This window comes from Acipenser ruthenus, chromosome 9 (assembly GCF_902713425.1).
Source record: "Acipenser ruthenus chromosome 9, fAciRut3.2 maternal haplotype, whole genome shotgun sequence".
In the NCBI taxonomy this organism is placed as follows: domain Eukaryota; kingdom Metazoa; phylum Chordata; class Actinopteri; order Acipenseriformes; family Acipenseridae; genus Acipenser; species Acipenser ruthenus.
In genome coordinates, this window is record NC_081197.1 from 49145906 (window position 1) to 49166987 (window position 21082).

General features: G+C 37.8%; 1 protein-coding gene across 18 annotated transcripts in view; it reads left to right on the top strand.

Moving 5' to 3' along the window:
- LOC117405667 (dystrophin-like) overlaps positions 1 to 16906 on the top strand; it is a 689570-nt gene extending 672664 nt beyond the window's left edge. For 12 of the 18 annotated variants that reach the window (XM_034008883.3, XM_059030141.1, XM_059030142.1 and 9 more), the window contains 7 exons: positions 1111 to 1176; positions 2789 to 2854; positions 3865 to 4023; positions 5389 to 5632; positions 6226 to 6349; positions 8450 to 8542; positions 14944 to 16906. In XM_034008883.3, coding sequence (XP_033864774.3) covers positions 1111 to 1176; positions 2789 to 2854; positions 3865 to 4023; positions 5389 to 5632; positions 6226 to 6349; positions 8450 to 8542; positions 14944 to 15029 — 838 coding nt within the window. In that variant the 3' untranslated portion in view covers positions 15030 to 16906. Of the gene's footprint in view, positions 1 to 1110; positions 1177 to 2788; positions 2855 to 3864; positions 4024 to 5388; positions 5633 to 6225; positions 6350 to 8449; positions 8543 to 13225; positions 13258 to 14943 lie in introns of all 18 variants that reach the window. The other 6 variants (XM_059030144.1, XM_059030150.1, XM_034008886.3 and 3 more) reach the window with 2 other exon arrangements.
- Positions 16907 to 21082: the final 4176 nt, after the last annotated feature.

Below are 21082 nucleotides of genomic sequence, written 5' to 3' on the forward strand. Positions count from 1 at the left end.
TTCTTTGCTCCAGGGCCATGTATTTTTTTACACCCCCCAACAAACTTTATTTAAAATACTGGAATTGCAAAAACAACTGAAATGGTTAAAAAGAAGGAATCATTACCAAGTGATTTATTTTTTATTTTGCATATGATATTTTTATTTAAGAAGTCATTTATAAAGGCATTCTTTAAGTAGCCATAATGGAATGGCTCAGGATGTCTGCAGTAATGCTGAATAAAATACAGTAGCTTTTCTTGCATTGCCGTGTTTTAAATTTTCCAGTCACCTGACAGCCAGTGTCAGTAAAATGGTAAATAGACTGTAGATTTGATTGCTATCCAGGCTTTTTGACCTTGGAGCCTGTTGTGTTACACAAGAAAAGCTGCAGAAACGAGGCTTTAAATATGTAATATACAGTGAAATGATGTCTTGAACTATTATCAAAATATAATAAATAAATGCAAGTTCATTTTAATGTTACTGGATAAGTCTCAATGCAGGCATCGTTTGGTGCTTACTCAGTCCATTCTAAGCAATAAAGTAGTCAAGCCAGACAAACAGACAATGTCCATAGTCAAAGAGCGGAGTCAATACATAAGTGGTCATTTCAATTCAAGCAGTATTTCACCTTGATTCTTGTTGTAAATACGCACAAGGGTGTTTCAAGTATGTGAATGAATTGCTTTGGTGTGTGGAACCTAAAGCATGAATATCAGCTGCCAAGGACCTATTTCAGCACCCCTTTAACAATCAGCCATATGTTAACCAGTCAATCAAAAAAAATAACTGAGCGGCCTGGTGCACCGGAGTAGGTAACACACACACATAATCTACAAACCTTTTGTGCTTTCATCTTCATCTGAAAACAAATCATAAAAACTATATTTGTATTACCATTATTACAGGAGTGTATCACAAGATGACCATTAGAAAGCCATCAATGTGGGCTGCTTTGTAGATACTCCTGAGATAATAATCATGTTACTGTAGGTTGAATCCAAAGGAAAGACCCGGTGCAATGTGATTTCAAAACCTATTACACATGCAAATTCTCTTCCGTCTTGTCATTTTCAAAGACTTCTTTTTCTTTCTTTCTGTTATTTATTTTATTTTATTTTTTTGCAGCCCTGCTTCTTCCCCACAGCTGTCACACGATGATACACATTCACGAATTGAGCATTATGCTAGCAGGTAAGCTACTTAATGCTATTCTTAAACTTGTTCCAGGCATTTTATGTTTTCTATGTATCTTTTGGATCATTTGGCTCAGGGCACATTCAATTTAACTTTTTTAACTGGGGGAGCAATCAACAACCAAAAAAACAATGTCTTCCTCCATTATACTATTTATTTATAAAAAAATGAAAAAAAAATATTACAACATCCAGCTAAAAGTGTATTAATTTGAGCCACTTAATTACATTTAAAATAGATGCTCTTAATATTTACAGACAGGCATTTGTTCTGCGGCCCCCTTTTTTTTAATCTACTTTTAGCATATTGCTGTCAGGTCTTACAAGAGAATAACCATATGAAGCAATAAGATAAATAATAAAAACAGCACCTTTTGAAAGTCAGATTTATGAGTTTGCTGTGTGCAAAGCTACAATCCTAGCCAGAAGGTTTTCCAGGGCCTCATGTTTGTAATGCAAATATTAAACTGAAATTTCTAGCCTTCTAAAAGGGAATTGGGTGACAGTAACAAAGATTTTTTTTTTTTTCTTGTATTGCCATTAAAGATGAAATTATGCAGCAAACGTAACAGAAAGCTATGTTTTTAAACTGTTTTTAACCTGCTGGGCACATTTACGAGATAAATAAATGAACTACTCATTCTAGTGTGAACCATGCTTCAACAGTATATGACCTTGACTAGTGTGTAAAAAAAAAAAAAAAAAAAAAAAAGCCCCATGAATATAAAGGTTACTGTGATAAGATAGTGTAGCCATGGGGGAGCGTGCCAGATCATGCTATCAGCATACATTAAAGGCTTTTTGTTGAGACTTATCAGACTCTTGCCTGCAGAACACTGCAGCGTATACACTTTTATTACAATAATACTAACCCCTGCTGGTTGACTATTGTGCTGGTATACAAGTCCTAGAACATTGAACTATAACTTGGTTGTGAAATGTTATAATACTGGTTTGAAACAATCTAGAAACTTTTTAGTTGAAAGTTGTCGGTCTTCGCTGGGGATTCCACAGGAAGTGTTAAATTGGCTCTGGTGCGCCCGTGGGTTAGGTAGGAAAAATAGTGCACTCTTAATAAAAATTAAAAAAATAATAATCCCACAGACATTTCATGGAACAGCCTCAACTGGACAGCCTTTTCGTCCTCACTCTGTACTGCTAAAAGCTCACACATTGAATATGTAATATTTATTGACTTCACAGTGATATCAGAGGTCCCTGGCTGAGTTACATCTGTGTGAAGTAGCTTGTGGAAATAACAAAATAAACGCTGGTCTTGTAAAGCAGCAATTTCAAAAGCTGCTATTTTTTCAGTACAGATATTAGCTTAATGACTCGTGGGATTCCATGCTAAATGCCAAATGGGCCTCTTTGAGTATGGTTTTGTAGGCTGGAGAACTGTCTTAACGAGTAAAGGCTTTTGAAAATGGAGAAATTCAAGCCCAGTCGATCAGGTGGAATATAGGAAAAGAAATGCATGTCCTTAAAATTCCTTCTCTCACTCTCTCTCTCACACACACACACACACACACACACACACAGAGTAACTGTGTCTTAATTTATTCTTCTGATTAATCGTTTTGTCTCCCCCCCCCCCTCACCCCCCACAGGCTAGCAGAAATGGAGAACCGTAACGGATCTTATCTCAATGACAGCATCTCGCCCAACGAAAGCATGTAGGTTCTTCTGAAATTGTTTGCAAAAAACAGCACGGATGTAAGAAAGTGTGAGATACCTCGTAAAATATATTAAAACAATTAATTATCTTTAAATTCTTAAATAAAAGCAACTATTGCCCTGAATCATACATTTTCATAAATTACACAATATATACTATGTTGAAACACTAAGCTGTGAAATAAGTTTAACCCAGTAGGTCAAGCATGCCTTTATTATAATAAAAAAAGGAAAATTTAAAAGAGGTAGCAAAGTCAAATAGGGCTGTGCTGTGAAGTTTAAAACATTGTGACAAAGCAGTTTTGAGAGATTATAATTACACACTGTGCACATGCAGGGTACGCTTTAATACGCTGTTTTAATTAGAGCTAGGGATTTTTTTTGTCATTTCGTTATGCTTATTGGGTTAAGAAACTGGAACGCGAAAATGTTTGTGTTTGAAATTATCCAAAGGATCGTTTTTGTTAGTTAGGACTAATGATGGAAAAAGAGGAAGAAACTATTTGTAATATAGACACACTGTCTATGTAAGTATTTGATCTTGTTACACAGCTAGGGTTGATACCAGAAACAACTCAATAATTTGCCTTTTACATTTCTTATTAAGCTAGATAAGGGATTGGTTTATAAACAGCCAACAAAGACTACTTCCAAACTAGGTAGCTGTTGTTAAAGCCATTTTTGAACAAGGGGGTAAAATATCTTAAGCACCCGTAAGTATTATAACAGGCTACAAGGCAAAGGAATCCATGCTATGCCCTGAGTGCAGCTACACCACATGGATGAGATTTAAAAAGGCAAAACATATGTCCATAGTTGTTGCTTTGGGCAGGCAGGTGGAGAAGAAAAGATGAATGCCAACACTTGGTTTAGTGTGGATGGTAGGCAACTAAAAGAAAAATGGAGAGCTAATAGCATGCAAGTTTTAAGAAAAGAAATATTACTTTATATATTTATGGGGGGTGGTTAATTGGTGAATTCAGTGATTTGCTTTTCTCATTCTTTGCAGCGATGATGAGCATTTGCTAATCCAGCACTACTGCCAGAGTTTGAACCAGGAGTCTCCACTGAGTCAGCCTCGCAGCCCGGCCCAAATCCTCATCTCCCTGGAAAACGAGGAGAGAGGAGAGCTCGAGAGGGTCCTGAATGACCTGGAAGAAGAAAACAGGTCAGGCTCGCTGCCATTCACTTCACTGTGCCCCTTCACCCCCCAAAACACACCAAGGTCTATTTACCTCCAAGTGCTCCTTACCTCTAAGTGCTCCTGCATTCTATGCATTTCATGTTTTATTGGTCACTGTTGTTTTTTTTTCTTATTTAAATTCTGGATCAGTAATCAACTGGGCCATTGCTCCTGTTTTACTGCCAGTATCCGTAGTTGATCACATATCGGAATAGTTCTCAAGTCTAAATGTTGCTGTGTGAATGTCTAAATAAAAGGCAGTATTTGCAGAGGATTATTTGCTCTCTGTTGTCAAATTAAATGATTTTGTTGCATAGGATTTATTTGACCGTGTCGCACTATGTATTGCAAGCTAGGTCATTTATAATAAATCTTTTAAAGTACAGTTAAGATCACTACAGAGGTACACTATAATTAATAAAAATTGAATTATCTTACAAAATGATAGACACAGAGAGCTGGTTTGCCGGTTCTTGACAGATAAATGGAAGGACGTATGCATAAGCAAGTGTAAAAGCAATACGTTTTATAGTTCCAAAATAAAATAATAATCAAATAACTAACATTGCGCATCATATAGACTACTATATAGAATACTATTACCTGAGTATATCGGATGCCTTTTATATAATGTACAGCATGTGTAACACACAGAGGTTCTTTAAATGAAGGATGGCTGATCTATTCAGAAAATTACTGTCGGTGTGTTACTTGCACGATTGGAACAAGACAGTTGTCAAGAAATCTGAATGGAAATGCATTTCAAATTAAGTTTAAACATTTAATTGCTATATCGATTTGTATGATCAGAAAGCCTTGTTAGGATTTTATATTACTGTACTTTGGTGTAAAACTGAGCTGACCAACAATTCAGGGCCGCTGTAATGTAATTGTTTCAAATGGCTGATTTTATACATTTTGAAGCTCTAGAGCATGTTCTTAAGTGTTTGTGATCTACTTGTGGCAGCAGGTGCAGAAAGTTGTTTCAACTTAGTGGGTTAAATAATACATCACTTCTCTTTCCAAACTGCTCAGCAAGCACTTACAATCTCGTCAAAAAGAAAAACAAGCTTCAAAAACTATCAACACAGACGGCAATTAAGGTCTCAAACCCATTTCCAAATGTTTCTGAAGAGCAGGTTCAATAGCAACAAACATAAAAGGATGCCATTTAAAAAAAAAAAAAAAAATCCCATTTAAAAAAGAAATGACAAGTATACTGCCGAAGTATAATTGTTGGATAAACCTATTTTCTCTTTACCATTCCAATCAACATTATCTTTGGATAATAATGCATGCCAAACAGAGAAGTTCTTCTGTTAACATGTTTCTTTTCATTTGTTCCAACAGAAATCTCCAGTCCGAGTATGACCGACTGAAAGAGGCGCACGATCACAAGGGGCTCTCCCCCCTGCCTTCCCCTCCTGAGATGATGCCTATCTCTCCCCAGAGCCCCCGAGATGCCGAGCTCATTGCAGAAGCCAAACTGCTCCGCCAGCATAAGGGCCGCCTGGAGGCCAGGATGCAGATCCTGGAGGATCATAACAAGCAGCTTGAGTCCCAGCTGCACAGATTGAGACAGCTGCTGGAACAGGTATTTATACCGGGTGTCACTCAGCGGGCTGTGTCAGCCTGCTCGTGGAGGTGTCCACTGCTGTACGGTGATCTGAGCAGCAGCAGATCTAAAACAAATCCCTTCTTAGTGGTTTCATCCTTCAAAGACAAAAGAGAAAGAAATGCACCAAAGAGATCATCACTGTTAGGTGGGATTTAAATCCAGTGATTTTCGTATTCGTTGGATACCTTAGTGTCCGAGTTCAAATGACTGAAGTAAGTTTTTAATAGTAGTGGTACACGATGTTGATTTTTCCTCAGTGGTTCTAAATTGGCACTTTGCACACAGATGTTTACTTTTTGGTAGGCCTCGTCAGTCCTCATGGGCTATATACCTGTATATATTATAAAGCCTGCCATGGCTGTGAGCATTTCCTTTTATGTTTTATATTCCCTATCAATATGTGTAGAACAAGCAGGCAAAACGCTTCATCCAAGGTTTATCCAAGGAATAAACGTGTCCTATATCTTAATAAGCCAGTACTTTATGCAAATTCTGCTGATCAGTATATCCAGCCTATCTATAATGGACTTGTGATGAAGGTGTGACAGTAATTGTTCATTTTGTTTCAGCCCCAAGCAGATGCCAAGGTCAATGGTACTACAGTCTCCTCTCCTTCTACCTCCTCCCAGCGATCGGACAGCAGCCAGCCAATGCTGCTCCGTGTGGTTGGCAGCCAGACTACAGAAACCATGGGTATGAACTATTCACTTGATTTTATGATGACTATATTTACATAGGGAGCTGACCAGATAGAGTAAACGTGAAACCCTTCGAGTAAGTAGCGGGTTTCCGAAAAAATCTAGCTTTATACGTCCCCACATGTTGCTACAACTGTTTAAATAACGTACCTGTAATTTTATCTTTTCATTAACATCCTGGCAACTTTTTACACTTACAACTTTAAAGTATGTTTCAAAGCTATTTTCAAAATGGCTGCTCTAGTGTACTGGGGTTTGAGATCTGTCCTCCTAAATCACTGCAGAAAAAGTGATTAAAAAAAAAAAAACATAACAAGTGTTCTGGCTTCTCTGTTCCGTACCACAGTATAGATCATTATTGTTGCGTTACCTGTTTCATAATGTGGTCAATAATCCTGACACTATCAGTGCACTAGAGTAGCCATTTTGAAAAGAGCTTTGAAAGTTATAAGTGTAAAAAGTTGTCAGGATGTTAACAATGAAAATAAATATTACAGGTACACTATTGAAAGAGTTGTAGCAATACCTGGGGATGTGTAACGCTATGTTTTCCAGTACCCCAGTACTTGCTCTTTAACTGCAGCCTCATATTCTGGGGATTTTTAAGAAACTCAATATAAAAAAAAAACCCCAATATATTTTGTATTGCAATACATTGAGCAATTAGAAACCGTCCAGGTGTATTCTTAAAGGTGTGTTTGTTAGAAGAGTGTGTGTGGTTTTGTCTTTATGAAACAAGTGTGTTTTGATGAACTTTAAAGAATATAGCAGGTTGAAACAGGACCCAATTACAGAAAACCTGCTGAAATTGCACAGCTCTTTCATCCCTACTGCAAGTTTGAATTCAGTCGATTAAACGCAGTGGTTGTACACATCTTGCTATACCTTTTTTTTTTTTTTTTTAATAACTAGAAGCTTGCAGGCGCTATATTGTGTTTTCGCAAATTAGGGTAACAAGTTATGTCACCTCTCTAATACAGAAAATTAGAAGCTGGTAAAACTATAATTAAGTATGATTTAGTTCAGTGATCTAAAGAAATTAAATATGGTGGCCTACTAATTTTCATAGCGTTTTTAATAACTATTGTCTACGGTTTCTCACCCCATACTTTGAACTTGGAAAAGAACACAGTCCTGTTGAAATTAGAGGTGGGTGTACCCACTGACCTCGATGGAGAAGAGAATTTCACTTTGCCAGATGCATTTCTGTATAATTTTGCACCAGCAGAAATCATTAAAACCTTTCTATGCTTCATTTCATTACATTGTTTTCCATTAGTCAGCTTTAGTGTATAACTTTTAATAAGGAAAGCGATAAAACTGTAAGGAATGCAAGTTTCAAGATAAAACAGTAAGCTCATTGTTTATGAAAATGTACTCCCAAAATCTGCGAGATACCAGTTTATGATCATAGATCGCAGAAATCTAGACAGGTTTAATGGTAGGTAAAGACTTTAGGTGCCTGCAATGAAAACAACAACCCAACACCCAATCGGCTGTGCTCTAAAAGTGGGTACAAAGGATTTTATATAGATTTTTTTTTTTTTTTTTTTTTTTTTAAAGCAGAAAGATAAATGGTACAATTATTATTTGTAAGGGTGTTTTTTGAAAAAGCAATTGGTGAGAGTCTCACTGTAACCCAGTAAGACTCAACTGCCATGTCTTCTGGTGTGTTATCTCCATGCTAAGTGCATCACAGAGATGAAAAGGATGTCAGTCAGGAAAAGGTGCTCAAGTACAGTGATTCTCAAATCAGGATCCACAAAAGTTGCCCAGATGCTCCCCAGGAAATTCTAGAAACATCTCTTGCAAAACAACATGCCTATTTAATGTTCAGGCATGTGTTCTTTTTCTGTTGAGGTGAGAGACAGACCTTGTGTGTTAACTTAGACATACTGAGCATAACATCATCTTTTTTTATTTAAAAAGAAAATGTAGATTTTGTAAAACAAAGGAGAATTTATTTAAAAAATAAAAATAAATGCTTTGTTTCTAAACCACATGATTTGATTTTAAATTGTTTGTTTTGTGTTTCCATTGTGCAGAGTTGTTTTATTGTGTTATCACTGAGATGCTCGGCTTTTCTTTCCGTAAGGTGATGACGACCTTTTGAGCCCGCCCCAGGACACAAGCACAGGTCTGGAGGAGGTGATGGAGCAGCTCAACAACTCTTTCCCCACAACCAGAGGTGGGTGATTTTAAAGCAGCAGCTGGCTCTCCACTGCTAATAGTATGTTCATGAGCTAAATAGCCAGACTAGGGAATGCTATCATCTGAACACACAGACTACATGGAAATTTTAAATATATGTTTGCAAGCCTCAGTTACTTGTAATATACTGCTGATCCTTTGTTTCTGTTTTTGATTTATGACTCTGCAGTTCAGTTGGGAACACTCGCAGTGGCAAAATTATCCTTTACACCGTGTAACAATTTTTTTTTTTTTTGGGTTCCTGGGTAGTAAGTGTTATTTCCTAATTGCTTATGCCTCAAAAGAAAATGGCTATTATTCCCCACAAACTTTGCTTTTGTGACCAGGACAGTGATATTTTGAAATGTACCTATTTCCAATGAGAAAACGGGCGAATTTGTGTCTTTTCGTTCACATAGTCAGAAAAAAACAACATATGAATCAAAATTAACATGTAATTATACTAAAGTAATACAAAAATGACTACAAAAGATTTAGAAGTGAGTAGTTTTTTGAGATTTACGATTATACTGTAAATCACTTTCACGAATCAGCCCCCAAATGTAGTCTCCCAGCAGCGTGGCGTAGTGGTTAGGGCTCTGGACTCTTGACTGGAGGGTTGTGGGTTCAATCCCTGGTAGGGGACACTGCTGCTGTACCCTTGAGCAAGGTACTTTACCTAAATTGCTCCAGTAAAAACCCAACTGTATAAATGGGTAATTATATGTAAAAATAATGTGATATCTTGTAACAATTGTAAGTCGCCCTGGATAAGGGCGTCTGCTAAGAAATAAATAATAATAATAATAATGTTCTCGTTATACTGTCCTTGGTAGCGGCGTTCAAAGTCCAGTATATCCTGGTAGAAGCGCTTGCCTTGCTCCTCCGAGTACGCTCCCATGTTCTCCTTGAATTTATCAAGATGACCATCAAGGATATGGACTTTGAGGGACATCCTACAGCCCATTGTGCCGTAGTTCTTCACCAGAGTCTCAACCAGCTCCACATAGTTTTTGGCCTTGTGATTGCCCAGGAAGCCCCGAACCACTGCGACAAAGCTGTTCCAAGCCGCTTTCTCCTTACTAGTGAGCTTCTTGGGGAATTCAGTGCACTCCTGGATCATCTTTATCTGTGGTCCGACGAAGACACCGGCTTTGACCTTTGCCTCAGACAGCTTAGGGAAGAAGTCTTGAAGGTACTTGAAGGCTGCCGACTCCTTATCTAGAGCTCTGACAAATTGTTTCATAAGGCCCAATTTGATGTGCAGTGGTGGCATCAGCACCTTCCGGGGGTCCCAGCCGTACTCATCATACTTCAAGGCATCCAGCAAGGTCTTGATGCTGTTGTAATCCTCTTTGAGGTGCACCGAGTGAGCCAGGGGAAGAGACGGGTACTTGTTACCATTATGGAGCAGCACGACTTTGAGGCTCCTGGATGAGCTGTCAATGAAGGACAGTATAACGAGAACATGATGGGAGACTACATTTGGGGGCTGATTCGTGAAAGTGATTTACAGTATAATCGTAAATCTCAAAAAACTACTCACTTCTAAATCTTTTGTAGTCATTTTTGTATTACTTTAGTATAAATACATGTTAATTTGGATTCATATGTTGTTTTTTTCTGACTATGTGAACGAAAAGACACAAATTCGCCCGTTTTCTCATTGGAAATAGGTAAATTTCAAAATATCACTGTCCTGGTCACAAAAGCAAAGTTTGTGGGGAATAATAGCCATTTTCTATACTTTTGAGGCATAAGCAATTAGGAAATAACACTTACTACCCAGGAACAAAAATTGTGTTACATAGTGTTATTATCATTATTATGTCGGTCATAAATAAATGCAAGCTAAAGAAACAACGGTAGGCACTTACAGATGTGACGCACTGCATCTTATGTGTGGTGTATCTACAATTATCCCATTGACACTCACTGTGCTTCTGTCTCCTTCAATCACTGTTTTATACTGCTTACAAAACCATATATCGGGAGAATATTTTATATAAAAAGATACAGCAGCTGTTCACGTTTCTGAATATTGTATATAAAAAGATACAGCAGCTGTTCACGTTTCTGAATATTGTATATAAAGATACAGCAGCTGTTCACGTTTCTGAATATATTCTTTTTTGAGCATCGTCGTTTTGAATGCAACTGTTCAAAATAATTTACAGCAGATTCTCATTTCTCACAGGAGTTTTTTGAAAACAAAGTTTGCATTTTAGAAGTGGGCAGATGTGTGTTTTTGAATAGGCAACTGACAAAGAGCACTTACTGTATATATGTGTTAATTCTCCTGGACATCTGAACTTGCAGTGTTACTCAGTGAAACCTTGCAGCAATTGTGGCTGGTGTGTGGAGTTCGAGGTGCATTCCACAGCTGTTGGAGCCGAATTAACCAGCTGCTGTACTAATTCAAACCACATGTGCAAGTCAAAAGGTCTGACACTCAGGGGAAATGTACTGTTAAATGTCAACACTGAGCTTACTTCACACTTGTAATTTGCTGCGGTTTTACAGACTATAAAAAAGAAATAAACTGTACAACAATACAGCTTAAAAAAAAAAAACATTGGATTGCCATAGCTTGTGGTTGGTTTCTAATTCAAAACTGGAAGTGAACCAAGGACTGAAGGAGATTGCTCTTTCAGTCCCTCACAGACTGTACCCTTTTGTGTCTTCTTGGATGCAGATTTCCTAATGCGTATGTATTCTATGTGTGAATTTATTTTTTAGACTACTATATAGTCTTTTGTGCTGGTGCTCAAAAGTGTTATAGGTTTTTTTTTGTTTTTTTTTTTTTTTTTTTCGTTTGACCTTATCAAATTTGCCTGAATTTCTAATTTGTCTTGCACTTGTCATTCCCATTAATGGATTTCCATGGTTACTTGTAGCATCCCTTCACCCCTCAGAAGTTGCTCTAAAAATCTAAAACAATCCGTTTCTGTCAGTTATTGCTCTAGCAAGTACAGTGTGGACTGGGCAGTAAACAAATACACTAACTAAATTGGTGTGTAAATATTAATCAAGTAAAGTTGCAGGAAATATTACTCCATTTTGACAGTTCCCTTTCAAGTACGAAATGTAACCATTACCCTTTCGGATTTAGTTAAATTTCTATTTCATGGAACCAGGGTTATGATAATAACCTAACGTTTAATGTATTATACTTTGTCCGTACGTGTTTTATTCCAGAAACCCTTTACGTTTACACTTGCTTCAAGATAGTGCCCTTTGTCTGTTTTGTAAACTGCTTTATAATAAAGAGTTGTATCCAGACATGCAGTGCAGTAAATTGTACATGGCTCTTGAGCACTGAAATTCTTTCGGTTCAGGTGACTTGGATAAAGTACCGTACTCTGGAGAGCACATTATTGAGATCATTTTGTGTGACTTTCTAAAATAAATTCCCATTTTTTTTGTGATGCATAGCATCTATGCAAGTGTGACTGTTCTTTGCAGGCAAGGTCATAAATGCACACAGGCTGTCAGGTGCATTAAGTTCTCCAAACATAATACTTAGTTTGCCTACCCAGAGTAACTATTATTAAAAAACATTACAAAGCTGTCTCTCCTGAAGCCCATCGTTCACATCTTAAATGATAGGAAAAAGTACCAGCCTCCCTGTTTTTGGCTGTTTGCCTGAATTTGTTATATAAGGTTTTGGAATGTGGCACCAAGCCTTTGGAGTTTGAATTGAAATTTAAAAATGCTTTACAGCTATTTAGCACCAACATGAAGCGTGAAGTACTGAAGGTACTCTACTGTTTAAGTTCCTTTGCCAGACTTTTAGTTCATCCATCCCCCGTCCTGCTCTGTGTTCAGAGCACAGGGTTATAAAGAGCATCGTACAGGGTGATATGCGACAAGTGGGCTTACTGGCTTCTCTGGGTGAAAATGCTGATTTTTCATCCTCACAAATTCAGAGGAGCCACTAGTCACTGTCTGTAGCGTGGATATCGGCTTGTGTCATACAGCACCCTATACGATATTCTGTATATAATTTATTATCCCGTTGGCAAATTTTTTCACAAACTTACTTTTTCAGGGGTTAGAAATTACTGATGCACACCCCCTAGTGTCCATTGTTATACTGATTTCAGTGTTGATACTATAATAAACAGTGATAAAGAACACACATTACGGGGTGTCCTGTCTGCTTCTGATCTAAAAAAAGATCTTAACGAAATCTCCATTGAAACAAACTGAAACACAATCTCCATTGAAACAAACTGAAACACAATCTCCATTGAAACAAACTGAAACACAATCTTCATTGAAACAAACTTGCTCACAAAAATCTCAGTGGATTTCAATGACAAATGATATCAACACAAACCCCAGGTGACCAGAAATAAGACAACTTTCATGTAATTTGAACACGGACCACAAACCAGTACCTTGACGAGACTTGTCCAGATTGGCACTGAAAATAGTTCCATACGCGTTTTTCTGATCTTTAAACTCCTAAAACCATTTAATATGATTTACCCATCTTGTGAGCATGCCTGGTTCTCATTCTTTTGTGAAAGTTTATTTACCTGCGTTATTTATTTATTTATTTGTTTCTTTCTTTCCCTCCCTCCCTCCCTCTCTACCTCCCTGTCTTCTCTCCATCTCACCCTGTTTTCTCTTCCCTCCCTCCCGGTCTTCTTTTCCCTTTCTATCTCCCTGAAAGGAAGGAGTGCTCCTGGAAAGCCAATGAGAGAGGTTAGTGAGAGCCCAGCTCACTGACAGTCATCCTAACACAGCCGCTGCTTTTCCACATCTGTCCTTGGTCTTGTCTAGCATCCTGTCCGTGCATGCGTGTGCGCGCTTTACTGTCTGCCATTTGCTTTCATGTGCAGTGCACCCACTTGTAAGAATGTCTATCAGGCCTTACTGTTTTGTTTGTAACTGGGTTGGTTTTGATAAACCAGATACATGAAGTAAATACATATTTTTCAAATCTGGTGTAGGTTGTAAAGAGGAATTTTTAGTTTAAGGACTGAAAAGGAAGCTTGCAGAGTTGTAAACGGCATAAATACAACATTAAGATGTTGTTACATCACTGACTGAAATTGGTATTCATCTGTATTTTTGTAAAAAGTGTTGCCTGACAGCTGGTAACCATGTATATACTGTGGAACATGTTAAAGCAGATATGTTTTAGTTCCTGATTGGATTGCTGGTTGTTTTCTTTTTATCAAGGCTGGTTATACATGCAGTATTCTTAGAAGTGGTTTTCGTCATGTTGCTGCGGAAGATGTTAAATGTTATCATCTCCATTCTGTTTTACACAAGTGATATTTTACTTCCCTGCTGTGAAACAATTACATCTAATGATTTGTACTTGCAGTTGGACCTAGTACTGCACATTATCACATTAATCAGCTCCCTTATATTATCAAAGTACACATGCTTGTATAAAAAATTATTCCAATTTAAAAAAAAAAAAAAAAAAAGTGGTGCTTATATTATACTGAATTGCATTGAATAGCAAAGTTGACTTGTGTTAGAGCACCAAGGTAACTAGTTTCTATTTTTCCTAAAAACTGTAGGTTGTCAAGCAACAATACTGTTCCATTTTAAGAAATCCTTTTCATTTTATTACTACTCTGCACTGGTTCACTCAAAGTTCCCTTTTAAATGCGCTCTGCAACATGTTGTGCTGTTGGTTGCATACAGCCATCTGTTTAAATGCATCATTATACACAATTTCAAAAAGTAGCTTGCAGTGCTTTAGGGATCTGTCTGTTAGTAGCATTGCTTCAGAAATGCATGTTGAAATGGCATCCGCTTGTGTAGTTGGATCTTTTTTAATGTGGCTTCAGCTTGCTTGATGCACTAGATCACACAAGAAAGAGACATTTGCTAGCATGAGAGTCTGCTCTGTGTTGATATTTTCAATAAAGAGAACTTAGAGATATTTCAAAGGCTAATGCTGGTGCAAGTATCTAAATCACTTCAAACATGGCCTCCTGTAGCTGTCTCTGCTGTAGGGAGAGCTGGGTCAGGAGGCTGCGGCTGTGCACCCCCGGGAGGTCCTGCACATCACGCGGCTCACCTTTTACCAGATGCGCCACTCGGGAGCCCAAATAAGCAACTTTTAATTAAAGAACATTTCATCTTAGCCCGACTTTTCACTCAAGCAGCTCCGTGTTTTTATTAAAACCAGAAGACACTGCAGTGGCTCTTGTGATTCCAGTAAGGCTGGTGAATTACAGGAATGCATTCTGATATTTTACCAACATATTTGCTTCTCCTCCTGTCCCAAACCCTGTCAAAGCTACGTCATGTGTCCATAACGGTCCAGTAGAAAGACTATGAGAACTACCTCCTTAGGTTTGCACTTGGGTTTTCTGTTATAAGCCTATACTTACTTATTATTTTTTTCTTGTTCTCTCTTCTATATAGGAAACAATGTAGGAAGCCTCTTTCACATGGCAGATGATTTGGGCCGAGCAATGGAATCCTTGGTGACAGTAATGACAGACGACTAGGGGTTGGATTAACAGCATTTTCCTGCAACACTGAATTCTGAATATCAAGCATGTTTTTTTTTTTTGGTTTTTCTTTTTATAATAGTTCATACAACAAAAAAAAGGATCGGATTGTAAACGTTTACAAAGAAAAAAAATGATCTATATTTTTGTGAAGGATAGTGGTAATAAAACTGTAGATTTCAGTAGTTTCTTAAGTCTGATATTGTTTTGTTAACAATGGCAGGTTTTACACTTCTATGCAATTGTACAAAAGAAAAAAAATAACTACATGTAAAATCTTGTTAGTTGAATAACTTGCCATTTTGTATGGAACGCGTTTCGGATTGTTTAAAAAATATAATTTGTAACCATTATAAAGAAAGATTGTAAACTAAAGGGTGCTTTATAAAATACATATTTTATTGTTTATAAAAACCAAAAAAAGAAAAGAGTAAACATTAAAAGGCAATGCATTTGTTTTGCTACATTACAGTTCTGTAATTGTGTAAAGTATACATTATCAGTGTTATTTCTCTTGCTTATCAAAGAAAAGTTATCCTATAGTGGAACCAAATTGTTCATCAGGTCATCTGTCATTTTTTCATCATTTTATCATTATTATCCTAGGGCTTGGGACAGGTTCAAAATTGAACATCTTCCACAAGGAAAGTGCCAGATTAAAATGAAAGATTTTTGAATTAGTGGCAGGCCAGAAGTCTCTCTCTATTTTTGCTGCTTTGCAATTATCAGAGTCTTGGAAGTTTAAATAATGCAATCGTACTTAAACTAACAAAGTTTAGTTTTTATTTTTACCATGGTTTTTTGGTATGTTGCTAAGCAACGTCTTTTAAACATTGCAATTGTCAGTACTTATTTTCAAGCATGAATTTGCCTTTTTTTTTTTTGTATAAAGGTAGAAAGGGAAGTACTATAATTATAACATTCTTTGCAAGTGTGACAATGGAATTTTAGTACCCTTATTTTTTTATGGGTTTTAAAAATAATAATAATAATAATAATAATAATAATAATAATAATAATGACTATAATAACATACTAATGAATATGCAGATTGTGAACATCATTAAACTTTTTATCTTTGTCCCAGTCCTAGTTTTGAGTTTGTGTAATGAGTAGAATGTTGCGTCAATGAGCTGCGTTTCAAGGGTTAACCACTAGAGCTCACATTTTGGACTATCTTTATGCTTTTTATGCTGACTAACAGAAGCTCTTTTTTAAGTGAACACCAGTCATTTTCTAATCATGCAATTTCTACCTCAGTTTTGTTTTATGGTACGGTCAACTAATCTGACATGACCCCTGCCCAAAAAATGTAGTTTCTGTCATCAACAAATCCATTTACAAACAGATGAATTAAGAACCATGCATCGAGAATGAGTGCCCTCAGTGGTAGACACCTGTCGCATGCATTTTAACCCTTTATACTCTCACAGTTAAGATACTGCTATTTTTTTCTTGTGTTTTTTTCTTCTATATCAAACTGTCGTGTTTTATGTTACTGGTATTTTGTTTCATTCTTTTATTTTAAGGGGGGGTTTGGTCTGTTCTATTAAAAAACAAAGGTTTGAGAGTTTAATTTCTTTTTTGTTGGTTTACGTATTATGCTTTGAAATTTCATTTCATATATATATGTGTAACCACAAAGTATTAATTATAAACCATATAGTCAAACTGACTATCACAGCAGCATGTTATTTCATTTTTGATCACTCAAATAACGTGTTCTTTTAACCCAAAAATTGTCATCTACTACTAATTTTAACACTCATTTTACATTTTGTTTTCACAGCATATCAAATTCCACCAAATATATGCCTTACTATTGTATTATAAATTGCTTTATGTGTATATCAATAAAGCACGCAATTATGTTACATTGGATTGTCTTTACTCTGGATTTAAAAGATTAGTGTTTCATGAATATCTGCTTTCCTGGTCGAGAGAACGTTCTCAGATTTAATAATCTCTGTGTCATACCATAAGAAATTCAAAATGTATTGGACCATTGCTAATTAGATTAGCTACCTCTTTCACATCTTCACCTCTGTAGTCGTCTGTCAAGAACCAACACAACAGTAAAATGCCATGAATCTGCAAACCATCCAATCTGTGTACAGATTAATGATAGTATGTATTAGTTTCAGTGGACCAGTGTGATGGCTGATGACTAACTGTTTATCTGGGTAATAAAAAGTAACATAATTGATAAACAGGTTGCTATTGAAGAATGGGTATCTTGCATCAAAGACGTACCACCCTTCCTCCAGGCAGTTATAAAGGTTTTATTATGGTCACAGAGATGGTTATACAATATTGTTATTGAAGGATCTGAGTCTGCTTCAACAACTCTGTCCGGCAGCCTGTTCCAATGGTTCACCACCTTTCCTGTGAATAAAGATCCTCCCCTCAGATCTGAACATACCCTTCTGCTTTCATCTGTTCCATTAACAGTGTTGTCCAAGAAAATTCAACCATTAAAGTCATCCGTTTAACTGCAGCATATAAACCTTTAGTCATATAAATGATGCAGACCACACACTTTGACATACAGCTAGTTTCACAGACCCAGATTTGCATTAATCTTGGACCACCACCATCAGGTAGACCAAGATCAGTGCTAATCGGTATCCTTGAAACTAGCCAGTGTCTTTACGGTTGGTTCACAGCCGGTTTTTCAGTCATTTAGTTCCATTAACAATACTCAATCAGATTTCCTTTAGTTTTCTTCATTTTTATTTTTTGTTTGCCACATATCTGGTTCAACAATCCAAAACTCGAAGGAAGTCTTTTTCACAAGCCTCTTGAATTTGCCGTAGACCAAGAACCTTGATGTGCCTACCGGATGTCAAAACCTTTAATGAAAATCAACATGTTACTCAAGCATGTAATGTTGAAATATTACTGTATGTTGCCTACTTTTCAGTTTCAGACTCGCTGACAAAGCAAAGTAGTCTGTTTTCATTTTCAGATAATCATAGTAAAATAAATCTAGCACTCTGTGGCATGTGTGCTGATGCAGCACCTAACCTTCTCCCAGTGGCCCATGTCATTTAGCAACTTTTAGCAATTATTTTATATTTACATGTTTATATGCACAAAGGCAAATTACATGAAAATGCAGTGTAATGCTGTTTTTTCAGTGACATTTAGACACAGATATTTATTTTGGTGAAGCTACAGTGTCTAAAAATAATGTTTACGTGAAGCTACAAATCCTAGGTGTATGCTTACGTCATTGTTCGATTGTATAGCTTTCTGTGCACTTCACTTTAGCAAACCTTGTTGACAGTCAAGTTAATTTTCTTAATGTTTTAGCTAAATTGTTTCTGTGTTAAACCTCAGGATGTAAAATTCAACACAATACAAACACAGTGGTCTTCCTTTGTCAAACTGTATAAACAGTTTCCACTCCAGCCTCCTTCCTCCATTGCATTAATCATTGGAATCATATTTAAATAAAATGTAATGGCCAGTCTGTGGTGTGTTTTATTGTCTATTATCAAAAATCCTGATCTCCTCATTATGTTGCAGGACTCTTTGTGGAACACGCTATCTCATTAAATTATTATAATTTTAGCACCTGCCTCATTATAGCACACACCACAACGGCTCCCGTGGTCTCAGGATAATGAAGGTGGCATTTACTCCTGGTATCAATTAAAAGAGCTGGTTCATTTTAATAAGCACTTTTTTAATAAGGGCAATTAATTGCTGTACCCTTTTCACCTTGCTTGTATTTAATGTAACCTTTATCTCTGAGTGTACATCTCTATTAACTGTTCATTTGTTTGTTCCTCCCAATGCCATAAGCCTCATCTTCAATTATTAGGACTGCGTTGCCACGGTTTCATTTCCTCCAAATAACTGGTACTATTTACACTCCCTGGAGTTCCATAAGCATTGTTTAAAGAGGGTTGTCGCTTTGTATCACTTTCCACCCAAGACATGTTCATGTTATCCCATCTAAATGAGGCATTAGAATTTTAACATGTACTTAAACAATGTATTTTAACATAGAAGTAAATGTAATGATGGATAAGTTATTGTATAGCAGAAACATGAACGAAAAGAATTACTGAATTACTTAAAAGGGCCTTAGCTAGAGCAGCTGTGTTTTTAACTACTTTGATCACACGTTTGCTTAAAGAAAGAAATAAAGAATGGGTAATATGCCAACAGGAATTAGGGATATAGCTTGTTTGAATGTAGAAACTACAAGTACTGGAAAAAAAAAAAAGTTTTATTTCAGCTGCCAGTCTGCTCTTTCAGTTTTAGGTTTCCATCTCTATTCTGTCACAATTAATCAGCACAAGTATATGATTTTTAATGGTAGAATTTTAATATAACTCTTAGAAATGTCAAATCTCTTAAGTACATGTGGTACACTGGGTCTAGTCTGCAACCCTCTGCTGCTCTAGGTAAATGTCTCGAGTTAAAAAAAAACCTTGCATGGAAACCCCACGCTACACGCCAGGTTACCTGGTAAGTGCGGTTGGAGAGGTAGGAGGAGAACCAGGCCAGAGCAGTGCCAGAGATTCCCAGGTCAGCGAGAGAGGTTTGTAGAATAGAGTGATCGACAATGTCAAAGGCAGCAGAGAGGTCGAGGAGAACTAGGACAGAGGAGAGACAGGCAGCTCGGGCAGAGTTTAGTGAGTTAGTGACAGACAGAAGGACAGTTTCAGTGGAGTGAGCATAGCGGGTCGAGCAGAGAGTGGCGGTGTACAGCCCGCTCAAGGGTTTTGGAGAGGAAGTGTAGGAGGGAGACAGGACGGTAGCTCTGGAGGGAGGTGGGGTCGAGAGCAGGAGCAGCAGCTTGAAAGAGGTGAGTGGGGAGGGGGTCCAGGGCACACATTTTGGGTTTGTGACCCTGGAGCAGGGAGGAGAGGTCAGAGTCTGAGAGGGGAGAGAAGGTGGAGAAGAAGGGTGAGTTAGTAGGGGATGCAGTGGTTGTAGGGGTTGGAGCAGGAGGGGGTGCGGGGGAGGGAGAGGTGTTAAAGAGTGCGGATATCTGAGATTTTAGAAGAGAAGAAAGGCAAACTCATCAGAGGAGGGAGGAGTAGGTAGAGAATAGTTTACGTGGGTTGTTAGTGGAGGCTTGGATTATAGATTGGAAATAAGAACATTTAGTAGAGGAGAGGAGAGAGCGTTAGAGGTCTAGGGCAGCAGGGAGTTTGGTTCTCTTCCATTTCTTTTCAGCAGATCGCAGTGTGGTTCTTGCTGAGCGGAGCACAGAGGAGAGCCAGGGTTGGGGAGGGGAGGGAGGAGAAAAGGGTGGCAGAAGCAGAGTCTACAGAGAGTAGGGAGAAGGAGTCGATAGGAGGGAGGTGAGAGAGAGCAGTGGAGGCAAGGACAGAGGGAGAGAGAGTGGAGGTTACGGTGAGAGGTGACAGTGGGGGTAGGAGGAGCAGGGAGAGAGGTGAGAGACGGAGAAAAAGATGAAATAGTGATCAGAGAGGGTGGAGGAGCAACAGGCCCTGGAGAAGGTGAGGTCCAGTTGTCGGCCAGCTTTGTGGGTAGGTGGGGATGGAGAAAGAAAGAAGTCGAAGGAGTGAAGGAGAGGGAGGAATCCGGCAGAGTGGCTGGGGTTGGAGAGATGGATATTGAAATCACCTAACAGGGGTAGAGAGAGAGGGGAGGGAGGAGAGTAGATAGTCGAGTTCATCGAGAAAGTTAGCGAGAGGTCCATGAAGACCATGGTCTTCAGGAGCTTCACCTTCACTAGAGAGGGGGTCCGAGCAGGCAGCTCCTTTGAGAGGGGTAGCTGAGACTCTTCACAAGTACATCAACACTGCACCCACCTTACTCACATCCAGAACCCTGTCACAGGAGAGGTGCTTTCTATCTTGCTCGCTGTAGTTGATGGCCTTGGAGCATTTACTGAATGTATTCTTGGTTCACGTTTGTAATTTGCTGCGATTGTTTTCATTTGTTACTGTTTGTACAGTATTCTTCATTTATTATAAACCTGCTTACTTGCAGCTGGTTTGTGAGTGTTTAACTGAAAACGGCTCCAGATTTAGCACAGTTTTCATTCCACTGTGCAATGTACA